Here is a 15,826-nt window from a genome sequence, read left to right as displayed (position 1 = left end):
AGGACTGGGTTTGAAAAACATAGCGTGTCCCGCCACTGTGCTACTGAACATAAATGCAACTTTGACTCTATCACCGTGACTCCCATTGAAAAAATACCCCTTGATATATCTAATAGATTTATTAGATTAAAACAAAGAGAAAATTTTTGGATATATAAACTGGTGACCTTATACCCCAATGGCCTTAATGACATTGCGGAGTCCGCGTTGGACTAATATCAGCGCATCCAACCCTTTAATCTATTTTTATTTATTGTATTTTATTATTTTTAAATTATCAATTTTATTGATACGCTGTAATGTAATGTCTATATTAATCTTATTATATTAATTTTTATACATTAATTTTATTGAGATATCCTAATATATATATCCAGTCATATAAAAGGAAAAAAAAAAAAAAAAAAAAAAAAAAAAATTATTATTTTTTTTTTTAATAATTATAGTTCTTTTCTATTGACGAAGGTATACATATATCATCACAACTAAGCGGTATTCTATTATCTATTATTTATTATTAATTATTAATGATTATCACTATTATTTTCTATTATTATTTTTCATTAGGTATACATATATCATCACAACTAAGCGGTATTCTATTATTTATTATTTATTATTTATTATTAATTATTAACGATTATCACTATTATTTTCTATTATTATTTTCAATTATTGTTTATTTATTTATTCATTATTATTTTATTTTAATTACTATTTCTCTCTCTATATATTATGTCTTATACATTTATATGGCATACACAATCATATTTCAGTCCTATATTTTTTTATTTTTTTTATAATGCAATTAGGTGATATGCTTCTATTAGCTGCTCATCTAACTGATTGTATTGTTCCCCACATCGAACCTGTTCGGCCCTTTAGCTGTTAGTGTTCTTCATGACTTCATTATTTATATTACAATATTATCTCTCAGTATTTCTATCATACTTATAATAAACTTATACCCTGTTGCTTCTATCTTTGGCCACTTATGACTGATTGTAACGAAAACATTTTTAGCGAAACTTTCCCACTGCGCGCTGTTGCGCTTCACTATGCGTTCCAACATAGTTTCCCTTCTCTTCCGGTATGTCTGTGTTTACAGGTTACCATGACAACGCGCTACTATGCGCTATATTAGGATCTCGTACAAATAAAACATTCTCTAGACATCGTACTATCTCACCATCCCCCTGACAACTCCATATCATCTATCCCTTCCATATACCACATATAAAACACGTGTATAAACAATATGTTATTTGTACTGAATGCCGATAATCATTTTGGTTCAGGAACTGAACGGATCAGTTTGTTCATAGATTTACTATACTAAATGTGACATCTAATAACATGTACTATCTGTTAGCAATTCATTTGTTATTGCATTCACCCCATTTTTTCATTTTGTATTATGTTTTTTATGTTATGACATTTGCTGAACTTTGACCTGCTGTTTTTGGCGGTTTTTCTGGCCAGGAGGCTGGTCTGAACTGGCCCAATGAGCTTGATTTCAATTTTGTACATTTGTGTATATATATGTGTCCTCTGTACTATCCCCTTGATATGCCTGATGAAGATGCCAGTCCGGTATCGAAACGCGTAGCATCCATCGTTATTAAACTAATTACATTAAGCAGCGCCGTGGATCCCGTTTTTTCCTCCTTATCTCTAGAACCAAGCTCTGACATATATACACCACCAGAACCAAGTTCATACATGTATATACAGCACTAGATCCAAGCTCATACATGAATTCAATACCAGAACCAAGCTCAGTACATATATATACAGCACTAGAACAAACCTCAGTACATATATAAAACACCAGAACCGAGCTCAGTACATATATAAAACACCAGAACAAACTTTAGTACATATACAAAACACCAGAACCAAGCTCAGTACATAAATGCAGCACTAGAACCAAGCTCATACATATATACAGCACCAGAACAAGCTCAGTACATATATGCAGCACCAGAACAAATACAGCTCAATTTAGTGCAACCCCCACCATATAGGTTTGTACGGCGTAAAACTACAGCTCCCAGCATGGACCGAACAATGGTAAGGATATGCTGGGAGATGCTGTTTCACAAAAAAAATCATATCATAATCATACCACCCTTCATCTCGCTACAGATCATACAGTGACTACAGTGCTGATTAGAGGCAGAATAAACATTTACATTAAGTGACTCACCGGTGACGTCTCAGATTGTAGTTCTTTTCTTCTCCCTCCGGTCCAGACCTCTATGATGACTTCTCCCGGCCATGACCCATTTCTGCAGTTTTCTGCTCAGATGTCTTCAGCTTTTCACTTTTAAAACATTTCTGCACCTATAAACAAAGTTAAAATTCTCAAAACCTCTAAATATAATAGTGCCATACACTGTGTCCCTGATTATAATAGCGCCATACAATGTGTCCCTGATTATAATAGTGTACCATACACTGTCTGTAGATAGTACCTCACATATAGCTCCCCCTGTATATAGTGTCCCACATATAGCTCCCCTTGTATATAGTACCCCACATCCCCATATATAGACCCCCCTGTAGATAGTGCCCCACTTCCCCACATATAGACCACCCTGTATATAGTGCCCCACATCCAGACATATAGACACCTCTGTAGATAGTGCCCCACATCCCCACATATAGACCCCCCTGTATATAGTGGCCCACATACACACATATATACCCCCCTGTGCATAGTGCACCACATCCCCATATAGACAGCTCCCCCTGTAGTTACAGCGCCAGAAATTAAGTACAGTAAGTAAATACACACATTGCTCTTTGCTGTAATTGGTTATTGATGACCTGTTTTGCTATTATTCTATTAATGTTTGCTTGTTTGTGGTGAAACTTTACGCACACACAAAAATATTTTGTTGAAATGAGCCGCTGTGCATGTGCGACGCTGCGGCCATTTCAATGATTACCGTCTCATTGATGTGCTTTGCAAACACAATTGTAGGTGCGGTATACAGTATGCGCAGCTCCATGTGTGTCACAGGGTAAACTGGAGACCTCGCCATATACTACTATATAGTGGTCAAATAACATGCAATATCCAAATAATAGCCCCTAAAGAGCCCACTTAATACTGCCATATAGTTCCCAGATAATGCTACAACTCAATATACATATAATACCCCCTGAAACCCACATGCGTCTACTCATCATAGACCCCCATCAAAGTCCCTGAGCTTAATTTTTTTAGGCCTAAAGCTAAATAAATCAACTGTCCACTCCTACTGGGCATCAAGAGCTGTCCACGCTACCCCTATATTTGCAGCAGTTATGTCCCGACACCTATATGAATCCATAATGCGCTTCATGCATTATACAGATTACTCCCAAGTCCCCCAAAGAAATGGCCCAGGCTACGATCGCCTTAATAAATTGAGACAATTAATTTCCCTCCAACAAGGACATTTCCTCAAATCTTACACCCCAGATCAAAATTTATTGGTGGATGAATCCCTGATGAGCTACAAAGGGCGTCTTTCATTCCGGCAGTTCATCCCCTCCAAACGTGCCAAATATGTCGTTAAATTATATAAAGTGTGCGAGAGCACAACAGGGTATGCCTGCGGTTTCTTAATTTATGAAGGCAAAGACCGCCAAGTTAATCCCCCAGGCTGCCCAGACACAATTGGCACATCCAGAAAAATTGTGTGGGACCTAATGGTGCCATTACTGCACCAATGGAACCGCGTCTACACTGATAACTTTTATAGCAGTGTCCCCCTTTTTAAATCCCTCCATTCTGCAAATACAGGGGCCTGCGGGACAGTCCGTAAAAACAGAGTGGGATTCCCAAAGCAATTGGTGTCCAGACGTGTGGAAAGGTGGGCGTCATTCGCACTGGCAAGCGAGGAGTTGTGGAATGACAAGAAGGACGTCTATATGTTGTCCACTCTGCATTTAGGCACCACGGTGGCATTTAGAGAGAGGGGGCCACCGTGGAAAAGCCTAAGCCTGTTTGTGTGACAGACAACCATAAGTTCATGGGGGGTGTAGAGCTGTCGAACCAGGTGCTTCAACCGTATTTGGTGAAGCGGAAGACCTGGGCCTGGTACAAAAAGGTAGCAATCTACCTAATTTAAATTGCTACCTATAATGGGTGTGTGCTGCATAAAAAAAATCAAGGAACGCTCACCTTCCTTCAGTTCCAGGAGGGGGTTATTGAGCGTCTCCTATTTGACTCCAATGCCCCTGCACAACCCTACGAGTCTGAGGACGTGCGAAGACTTGCAGAGCGCCACTTTTTTTCACGCCGCCCCTTCCACAGAGACACAAATATATCCCCAAAAAAGGTGCCGAGTTTGCAGAAAGCATGGAAGGAGGAGGGATAGTCGATTCTACTGCCCGATGTGCTCATCTTAAACAGGACTCTGCAACTACCCCTGTTTTGAAATGTACCACACAGTTTACAATTATTAATTTTATTTAGGGAATGGCAAAATGGGGGAGGTTTTTTTTTTCGGAAATCAATTGAAATTTATATTTTCATTTTAGTTTATGGACTTTCGAAGTGAGGAGGAATTCTTTTGGGAGAGGTAGTAGAGTTCATTATTTCACAAAATATTTTATCCTTTCATATTTTTGATCATTTTGTTTCTTTACACTGTTTTTATGACTATGTCCTGCCGAACAAAGCTGTTATTTTTATTAATATTGCTGTATGGTGATACGGGCATGATCTTTTTTTTTTAATTTGGAGTATCACTAATAATCGAGCTGTTCCTAATCAATACACTATGGGCTGTACTACATTCTTCTGGAAATACTGACATCATTTTGGGGATTAGTCAGTATAGTATTAGTCAGGGTCCAGAGATAGAAGTAGAACTTGAGTCGTCACTGTCTGAAATAAATTCTACCTTTACTGTTCCTATAGATGGTTTTGGACACTGCCCCTTTATATATATACTTTAACCGATTGGTTGTTTTGTGCACATAGCGGTTTCTACCTTGCCGGGCAGTGGCCTGTTATGGTGTACCGCGTCACTTGGCACGTTCGTCCCTCATATAGGGATTGATGGAGCTAAAGAGACGTTGTACAACCAGTCACTGAAAAGAAAAAAAAGCTTATCATGAGAGCCCTGCAGGTTCTATCTAGTGAACAGACTGGAGTTTGTAACATAGTTGGATACATTTTCCTAAATTTTTTTTGCAATATTGCTCATCACTCCAGTACAGTTTCTTTTTTCCTCTCTGACTGATTTTATATTAGGACAGAATTCTGTCCACAATGACATCATAATGTGACAATTGGTTCTTTAGCAAGACAGTCATAAGTATAGGCAAATACGTATATAGCGACATGCATCCGTTATGAATACACGGCTTCACTTCTCTTCTGTATGCCGCTTTATTAATGTGGCATATTTCTAACAAAATAACCTTTTACCACATGTCTCCCCTATTTCATGTGGTAAAAGAATTTGAAGAAAACATATACCATAGTGTCTGAAATAATAACCATTATTTCCTCCTTTAAACATTTTTTGGTCAGCATGCTCAATACATTACTAGATGAATACCTTTAGGGGTCTGGTTTAGGGGTTTAGGGGTCAGCTCAATGCCTCTAAATGCATGATATGGGGTCTAGAATTTATTCAATTGTGCCCTGAAAGTCAAAGGGTGCTCCCGCTCTTTTTGGCCCAGCCACACGTCTAGTAACAAGATCAAGGCCACAATGGGGGTATTTTTTAACACAGGCGAAACACGGTGATGTATTTTGGGGTGTGTTTCTTCATTCTCATGTTCGCTTTACAAAGAAATCTGTCTTTACAATGACACATTTGTGAAAAAAGTGGAATTTTATTTTTTTTCACCTGCTTTGCATTAAATTTAGCAAAGAATTGTGGGTCGAAATACTCACTACACCCCTAGATAAATACCTTAAGGGGTCTAGTTTTCAAAATGGGGTTATCAATATGTGTCCTGAAAGCCTCCAGGTGCTCCCTTCCTTTTGGTCCCTGCTGTGTGTCCAGGCAGCAAATTAGGGCCACAATGGGGGTATTTTTGAAAACAGGAGAAAGAGGGTGATAGATTTAGGGGTGTGTTTCTTCATTCTCATTTTTTTGCCACCTGCTTTTCATGAATTCTTAAAAAAAAATACTGTGGGGTCAAAATACTCACGACACCCCTAGATAAATACCTTAAGAGGTTTGGTTTTCAAAATGGGGTCATTTGTGAGGGTTTCCATCATTCTGACACCTATGAAGCCCTGAAAACCTGGCTTATTTTGTTTTTGCAAAAGTGCTGCCAAAATAGAGTAAAGAGATGGAAATATATATTTAATTTAAAAAAAAACTTACAGTATGTATGTACATATGTGACATATTGCAGTTCCAAATAGGGGAAAATGTTCATTTTTACAAAATGCCATCAATTTTTGGATTTTTTAATTAATTTACGCAAATCGTATCAGTCTACTTTTACCACTCAAATAAAGTGCAACATGTTACGAAAAGACAATGTCAGAATTACTTCGATATGCAAAACTATTGCAGAGTTATTCTTTGATAAAGTCAGACATACCAGATTTGACAAATCTGGCTTGGTCATGAAGGTCCAAACAAACTTGGTCATTAAGGGGTTAAAGTGGTATTCCCAACTTAGACATTTGTGGCGTATCCACAGGAAATGCCAAAAAATGTCTAAAAGATGCGGGTCCCAGCTCTGGGACTCGGACCTATATGAAGAATGGGCATCACTGGACCAGCTCTGGCCCCCTGTCCGCTAGTCCCCATCTGGAATCTGTGGCCAGTGGACTCCTCACCAGTTGGGAATAACTTTTTAATAATACTGGTTGATTTTAGTTTGCACTTAGATTTTCTTGGGGGCCCCCTGTCTGCTAGTCCTCACCTGAAATCTCTGGCCAGCGGACACCTCGCCAGTTGGGAATAACCCTTTAACCCCTTCGGGATGGAGCCATTTTTTTTTTTTTTCATTTTCGCTTTTCACTCCCCGCATTCCAAGAGCCATAACTTTTTTATTTTTCCATCAATAGAGTGGTGTGAGGGCTTAATGAGGAGTTGTAACTTCTTTGGTACCATTTATAGTTCCATACAATGTACTGGGAAACTGAAAAAAAATTAATCGTGGGCGGAAGTTGGTAAAAACTGCCAATCCTTAATGGTTTTTTGGGTTTCGTTTGGGTTTCGTTTTTACGTCTTTCACCGTGCGGTACAAACGACAACTTATCTTTATTCTGTGTCTCAATACTATTACGGTGATATCAAATTTATATAGGTTTTTTTTTAGATTTTTTTATATTTTACTACTTTTATTGATAATAAACGTTTAGTTAAAAAAAAATGTTTTGTGTCGCCACATTCTAAGAGCCATAACTTTTTATTTTTTCACCGATTGAGCGGTGTGAGGGATTCTTTTTTGCAGGATGAGCTGTAGTGTTTATTGGTACAAGTTTTTAGTACGTAGAAATTTTTTCTCACTTATTATTAATTTTTTTTAGAGCTAAGTTGACCAAGAAACAGCTAGGAACAGCGCGATTGCTGCTCCCGGCTGTTAGTCCCGGAGCATATGGAGCGCGCACTCCAAACATGATCCCCCACACCCAGACTTAATGGCATGTGTTAATGTTCTCTTTTAACCCATTAGTGACCGCCAATACACCTTTTCACGGCTGCCACTAAGGGGCATTATTCTGACGCATACACCTTTTCACGGCGCTGCATTAGAATAAATATACAGAGCAGGGAGCCGTTAAATCTCCCTGCTCTCAGCTACTAGAGGCAGCTGAGGGCTGGGGGCATCCCTGCTCTAACGGGTGAGATCGATATCAGTATCGATCTCACCCGTTTAACCACTCAGATGCGGTGCTCAATAGCGAGCGCCGCATCTCAGTGGTTTTGGAGAGAGGGAGGGAGCTCCCTCTCTCATCGCAACGGCACTCGGCAATATGATCGCCGGGTGTCGTGTCTTCTATGGCAGTCGGGAGCACAATAAAGGCCCCCAGGTCTGCCTATAGTGAAAGCCTGCTAGGTCATGCTAGAGGCCTGGCCTAGCAGATGCCTGTCCGTTTAATTGTATTGCAAAAGTATTGCAGTGTATTATAAAAGCAATTGGATGATCACATAGTAAAGACCCCTAGTGGGACTAGTAAAAAAGTTAAAAAAAAGTTTAATAAAGTTAATTCAAAAAAAGTGAAAAAAAAATAAAATATTAGAAACCCACTTTTTCCCCTAACAAAATGCTTTATTATTAAAAATAACAAAATAAAGTAAAAAAGTTACACATATTTGTTATCGCTGCGTCCATAATGACCCCAACTATAAAGTTATTACATCATTTAACACACACGATGAATGCCGAAAAAAATAAAATAAAAAACATTTTCTGTGATTCCTGCCTAAAAAAAATGTGATAAAAAGTGATCAAAAAGTCGCATCTACTCCAAAATGGTACCAATAAAAACTATAAGTTATCCTGCAAAAAAAACAAGCCCTCATACATCTGCATGGGCAAAAAAAAAAAAAGTTATGGATCTTCAGATAGAGACACAAAATCAAATAATTTTGAAAAAAATTTGTTTTTGCTGTATAAAAGTAGTAAAACATACAAAATCAATACACATTTGGTATCGTTGCAATCGTAATAAACCCCTGAATAAAGTTATTGTGTTATTTATACCACACGGTAATGGTGTAGATTTAGGACGCAAAAAAGAGTGGCAAAATTTCAGGTTTATTTCTATTCCCCTACAGAAAAAATGAATAAAAGTTAATCAATAAATTAGATGTACCCCAAAATGGTGCTATGAAAATAAAAAAACTTGTCCCGCAAAAAACAAGACCTTATAGAGCTATGTTGACACAAAAATAAAAAAGTTATAGCTCTTGGAATGCGACAATGGAAAAACTTAAAAAATAGCTTGGTCATTAAGGTTTAAAATAGGCTGGTCACTAAGGGGTTAAGCAAAAGTAATAATTGCAAGAAATTGGATGGCTGGTAAATCCCCAATTGTTATGGATTGGTTGAAGTTGGTTAAGACAATTAAAGAATATGAGGAAATAAGAGCAGACAAGAATTGTATAAAGAAGTGGGAGGAAATATTGGGGATATGGAGTTGATTGGTGTTTTATAGGAAAGTATAATTATAATTTTTTCATAAAAAGGTTATAATTCTATTGTACTTAATGATCTTTGGGGTGGGAGGGGGATGGGATTGGGGAGATATATGTTGTCTGATGTAAATTGTGCAGATAAATTCTTGAGCATTATGATATTTATAATCACTGGATATTGAAATGTTGTAATGTTTTTATTACTGAAATTCAATAAAGATATGTGAAAAAATAAAAAAATAAAAGCATTTGATGTGTGTTAGAATGTAAGGTAAGTGTGAGGTCATCAGTGATGTCATAATTCACCTTCTCTATAAAAGCTGCAGATCAGTCACATTCCGTTGAGCCGCTATAGACCAATAGTTTCTTGCTTTTTGGTACGTCGCTCTCACTTGACTTTTTCTTGAGTCCTGTGACTTCTAGAAATCTTGCTATATCCAGAAGCTTCAGATCCACGATTCAGAGGTAAGAGGAGAACATGTAGAATGTTTCTTGTGAAGTATTGCAGCGAGTTCCATGTGCTGCCCCTGTAAGAATGTTTCTTTTTCACCCTCTTACTGGGTTAGATTCTAAGGTCAGGCACAATAAATGACATACAAGATTGAGTGCATAAAAATGTATATTGTATAAAGAGTGAAATGACTGTTAGTTATTCTGAGACTTCTATGGAGACATAAACAATGAACTTTACGGAGACACTTTTTCCTTATCATCAATAATTACATGACACGTTATAGGTACCATCCATGGTCTCCCCACACTCCAGGAAGTCTCCTTTCCAGTATGTCCCTCCTCAAGTGGCCTCCCAAGTGGCTCCCCTCATGTCATGCTTGGGTCTTTTATATCCCCTTTGTCTGCTCCTCTTAGAGACAAATAGTGTGACCTTCCTGATAAAAAGAACTTCCCCCACTCATGTAACATGCGGATATAAAGTACTGGTGCCACTTATCAACCACCCAGAGGCGCAGCTAGATGTCACGGGGTGGGGGACACATTTAAGTGGGCCCCAACCCAGTAGGCCCCCTACACGGTATAATGCCCTTATGGTTTCCCCTACACAGAATAATGCTCCCATAGCTGCCCCCACATAGTATAATGAACCCTTAGTGCCCCCACAAAGTATAATGACCACTTAGTGGCCCACACACAGTATAATGCCCTTATAGCTTTCCCAAACAGTATAATGCCCCTATAGCTGTCCCCACACAGTATTACGCCCATATAGTGCCTCTTACAATGTATAACGCCCTATACCTGCCCACATACAGTATAATGCCCCATAGCGACCTCCACACAGTATAATGCCCCATAGCTGCCCCCACATAGTATAATACCGCAATAGCTGGCCACATAGAGCATAATGTCCCCATAGCTGCCCCATGCAGTATAATGCCCTTATATCTGCATCACACAGTATAATGCCCCCATAGCTGGCCCATACAGTATAATGCCCCCATAGCTGCCCCCAAACAGTATAATGCCCCCATAGCTGCCTCCACATAGTATAATGCCCCATAGCAGCCCTTATACAGTATAATGCCCCAATAACTGCCCTTATACAGTATAATGCCTCCAAAGCTGCCCAAATGGAGCAAACTTCGCTATTGCGGCCCCCCATTATAATGCCACCTTAGCTGCCACTACACAGCATAGTGCCTAATAAAAAATAATAAATATTTACCCCTTGCCATTCCCATGATGAGAGGAGGAGATCCCTCTGCTCCACCGCTCTGTGCAGTGTGTGGCTCTGCGCAGGAAGGCTCGCTGATGTCACTACTACTGAGGCAGCAGATACAGTTGAAACAGGGACACACCACCGCTGGGTGACCGGCCCTTGCCCCCACCATCTCAGTGGGCCTGGGGCCACCGCCCCCTCTGCCCCCTCACAAGCTATGCTACTGCAACCACCTTTAGCATTAATGACATCCTGAGTTTGTCCATGGGTAAGGCTGGTTTCACACTACTGGTTAGCATCTGTAAGAGATACCTGTGAACGTCTGGGTCATTTATTGTGAGAATCAGGTTAAACAATAGGAATCTTGAATACTGATGAGACGCATTTCATTAAGACATGCAACTATACCCATGATCCTCCATCTTTGATTCACCCAAATAAAATACACTTTATGATATTCATATAACATTATATGTGGCTTTCATTTTCCGAAACCTTTAATTTCTTACACCACCAGAGGGCACAGTGTAGAGGAGTGCCGCTGTCTCCTCTGGCTGCACTGTCCTGTCTCTGCCCTGGGAGGGTGCTCTTCATGCAGTTATCAAATGTTTAATTGGGGAGGGCGCTGATAATAGAGGACAGAGAAGTCTAGAATCTATTTTATTTTTGGAAGATGATTTAGAAACAAGTAACCACACAATGATTTCTCGCCTCAGCAGATTTGTGGATATGAAGATTATGAATAGAAAACCTCAGACATTCTGTGTGGACACAAATCAAGAGCTCAGAAATGCTTTGGACACCTGGAATTTGGTGGAAGAAGACGTCTTAGGAGCCTGTGTCCCTTATTTCATCCAGGAGAAGGCGGCTAAAGATCTCTTCACTTATACGGATGTGTTTCAGAAAGCCATTCTGAGTGACCTGTTACCATCTGAATACAACGCCGCCATGTGCCGCTTCTTCATCAGAGTCATCCAGTACAGAAGTGAAGCGGCACACTACCTGAAGGAATATATGATCAATGTGCTATGTGAGCACTTGAAGGTGGAGTACATGAAGGGACAATACTATTCCTACGCCATGACTAAGAAGGTTATCGTCTGGCTGAGCATCCTCCATCTCGAAGCGGTGGTCGGGGAACTGAGATACAACATCGTTTATGAGGATTTCAATGCTGCCATTGTCGACACTTTAACAGAAGTGACATCTCTATGTGCTATTGTCATCATGCCACACATCTTGGACATGCTGCCAGTGCTGAGCCGAGTGGTCAAAGACGCTCCCGACCAACTATCTAAGGAGACGTTGTGCTATGCTATAACACGTTTCTCCGGCAGCGTCCAAGAATATATTGTGAAGGGTGGCAGCTGCAAAGTGCAACTTATGAAGGCCATAAGCAACATGAAGGCCAACATTTTCACCTGGTTACCTGATGTGCATGCTGAGCTTCAAGACTCCACCAAAGTTGCCCTGGAATTCTTTACTGAACCCGAATCATTGGAGAACCAGCCGACCGAACCAGTCAATGACGAGTTACAGACCCTTCCTCATGCCGAGCTCCTAGAAAAGTACAGGGTCCAAGTTGCGGCGGAGAATAAGGAACCGGAAGATACAGAGAAGCAGCGTATTGAGATGAACACGCTTGTGACATCTCTGGTATCCGGCAGGAAAATAACAAAAGATTTCATCCAGTTTCTGCTCAATGCCCTGAAGAATGCGGACCCAAAGGCCAAAATGACAGCAGCTATGTTCTTCAATGAGGCTTTGAAGCATCCAAAACTTATAAAGCAGGAATACCAAGAGTGCGCAATACAACATCTGCTGAAGATCATAGAAGAGGAAGATAATATCTTGTGCAGCATCGCCATGGAGGCACTGGGGAATGCCACCACCGGAGCTACAAGCCTGGTGGAGAGCTACAAGAATAAGATCATTGCCCAGCTGGAATTTAGACTATCAAAGACCGGCAACACCAAGATCATAATGGCGGCACTGAGGGCACTGTCCTCCATTATCAGACGGCTGAAGCTTTCTGTCCTCAGTAGACAATTCATTAAAATATGCCGGGAGCATATGGACTATCCGGACAGACAAGTCCAGATTGCGGCCATAAACCTGTTAAGAGATCTGACAGAGAGCTGCCGCCTTCCACTATTTGGATATTTTACAGATAAAGTCAGGAGCTTTATACCAACTTTGCTCCTGAAATTACATAGTAACAACCAGGAGATAGTAGCAGCCAGTACTTCATCTCTGCAGAGCTGCCTCTCCTACATCAAAGGAGCCAACATTCGGGGATTTTACCGGACGGAAATCTCTCCAAACACCAATGACCTGAGATCCATCTACAGCTGTCTGGCTCATAACTACCCAAAATTGATGAAGACCCTGCTCCTCCAGACCCCAAGCTATCTGGTCAACTCAGAGGACAAGGAGGCCATAGTCAGACATGTTGTATTTCTTAAAGATGCCATCAACCATGATGTCATGAAAGACCTGGACTTATATCGTCTCAGCCTAGCTCTAGCCACACTGCACTGCGAAGGCTTCTCATGTAACATCAGAAAAGCCACTGAAAGGGTCGTCTCCATACTGGCCACCAAGTGGTTTTACATCGGCAGTGCCAACAAATAAAATGCATGCATCAGGGATGAACCGCTGAGGACAGAGACATCAAGGTTGTAGATCACTTCCCATGTACTATCCAATGGTTGTCAACATCAATATCAGCGGTCAAGACCTGAACATCAATATTAACATCTAGGGGGCAGAGCTAGCAGTCTGACTTGCGAACGAGCCTGAGGCCTACATCGAGGAGTGTGAACAAGGTGCGGACTCACCGGCCGGAGGAGTCCAGCGATGCCAGTTATCCGTCAACTTTAGATGATGGAGACCAACGACTTAGCTGGCGAGACAGTCTATACAGTCAGTGTACGGGCAGCACGGGGGTGCAGTTCGGGGAATATCCCCATCATCAGATCATAGAGACGGTGTATAATGACAACTCTACATATAATATACAGATTTAATGACACGTCACAAAAAAAAAAGTCTAATCTGCTTTATATTGAAATGAATGGAGTGTACGGCCTGCAAGTGACTGAAGCTAATAAAAACTATAGAGCACTGATTGTTTTTTTATTCTAGACTAGATACTTGAATTTTTTACACTGATGTTCTTGAATATCTTAAAAGGTTTTTAAGCAGGTCACAATTGGTACAAAAGGTGCACTTTAATATAATTTATCTTTATAGTGGGGAATGTGAGGCCTAATAATTCCACTGGCCATCTAAGTATGAACAACAATGAAGAATAATGATGCTGGGATCCTGTTACTGCCGGGTGATGCCTAATAGGCCAGAATTAATGACGGAACTGACTATAATACAACTGAAATGACTTGATATTGATTCTGTTTCTGAGCAGAAGTGAGATGTCAATGAAAATGATTGAAAACAGGCAATTTATTTCCTTTCTAATGTTATTGATATGGACCAGGAGTGAGATCAGTCAGCATATATATATATATTGTGAGACAGTGACAAGTAAAGTCATTGAGGGAAGGTTCATTTCCCCTAGAATCCTGTCATATGTATCCTAGGCTCCAGGGAATGAGTACATTTTTACAATAGAAAGCTCTAGCTTTCCAATCTCGGCTTAAGGAAAAGCCGGAAAAAGGGCCTTGAGTTGGATTGGAGAAGAGCAGGGTGGGTTCCCCAATCCCTATTCCATCTCTGCTTGTAGGACAAGGCTGCTGCTCAATTAGCTGCACCTGTAGCCTGTGTATAAAAAAGGTGCAGACACAGTGTGTGTCAGTCTCACCCCTGACTCAGACCGGAGACTACTAAGTCTGGAGTAGCCTGTATTCTATGTGAGTAAAGACCTGTGTTACTTTGTGTCCAGTGCCTGGTAGGAAGGCACTTGGTATAGTTAGATAATATCTTGTTTAGTTAGTGCTCAGACGAGCAGGATTTATTTTGTATTTTGCCTTGTTGTACAAGAGGCTGTTTCTTTGACAAGAATAAAACACAGGCAAAGCCCTTTTATGAACTTTAATGCACTGTGTCCCTGTCTCTGACTGCTAAGAAACCATTGTACCAACCTCTCCTGATGCTAAACCCTCACATATATATATATATATATATATATATATATATATATATATATAAAAATTCATGACACCTTCCCTTTAAGTCCTAATCTGATAACATATGGTCTTCAGGAGTCCAATTCGACTTGAATGGACTTTGTAATGTAACAAATATGTTTTTCATAGTAATTTTGGACCAAACCTTGTCATCATGTAGATTTATAACTAATATGACAGTTCCTTTCCTAGCCTTGCCACCAGGGCAAATTTGAAGCACCTAACTTGGTGGCCCACATCCCCAGTTGAGTGTTGCGAGATGTTCTTCTACAAGGAATATTGGATGACTCAACTTTAAATGATCAAATACCTTAGAGAACGTAAATGATTTCTAGCTAAAACCAAAATTACACAATGATGGTAATGTATGAAGAAGTGAGCGCTATTTTCCATCAGTGGGCTGCTTTCATACTCCAATGGTTGCTCTTAAAAACCACACTAAAAATAAATAAAGGAAGCTCCGGGATAGAAGACATTAAAAGATCATTTGTGGTTGTATTGTTGTCATATTACCACTTATTAATTTCTTAACTTATTATAAAGAAAGTCTGTTTTCCATATCAGTTTTCTACAGTTGAGTGAGAAACTTGTTTTCCACTCGGAAAATGGAATATATATTTTTTTTGCTTCTGTATTTCAACATGTTGTGTTAAGTAGTTGACTCAGAATTGTATAGATTTCAGGATATATCAAAACCAGGGACGTGGAGGTAAAGATTACTCATCTGTAGGTGGCCCCACGAGGATGAAAACCCCAGACAAGTGAATGGAAATGTTCATTCATATCCTGAAAATGATGGAAAACTGTTAAAATTGCACCTACTCCCTGCATTATTCTGTCGATTTAATGGGAATGAAGAAGTAAAACACAAGAACTTAAAGGGATTT

At 39.9% G+C, this 15,826-nt stretch overlaps 1 protein-coding gene across 1 annotated transcript; it reads left to right on the top strand.

Annotated features, from left to right (window-relative positions):
* The first annotated feature begins 9,476 nt into the window (after window positions 1–9,476).
* On the top strand, window positions 9,477–13,910 carry LOC142741571 (uncharacterized). Its single transcript, XM_075850933.1, has 2 exons — window positions 9,477–9,581; window positions 11,511–13,910. The coding sequence occupies exon 2, from the start codon at window positions 11,521–11,523 to the stop codon at window positions 13,423–13,425; it is 1,905 nt and encodes a 634-aa protein (XP_075707048.1). The 5' UTR covers window positions 9,477–9,581; window positions 11,511–11,520; the 3' UTR covers window positions 13,426–13,910.
* The last annotated feature ends 1,916 nt before the right edge of the window (window positions 13,911–15,826 follow it).

This window comes from Rhinoderma darwinii, chromosome 2, assembly GCF_050947455.1.
Source record: "Rhinoderma darwinii isolate aRhiDar2 chromosome 2, aRhiDar2.hap1, whole genome shotgun sequence".
In the NCBI taxonomy this organism is placed as follows: Eukaryota; Metazoa; Chordata; class Amphibia; order Anura; family Rhinodermatidae; genus Rhinoderma; species Rhinoderma darwinii.
Note: the sequence above shows the minus strand (reverse complement) of the source record. Positions and strands in the feature narration are given on the sequence as shown.

What these genes read in the sequence shown, in the direction of transcription:
- LOC142741571 (XM_075850933.1), top strand. Translation starts at nt 11,521, where the DNA reads ATGAAGATTATGAATAGAAAACCTCAGACATTCTGTGTGGACACAAAT.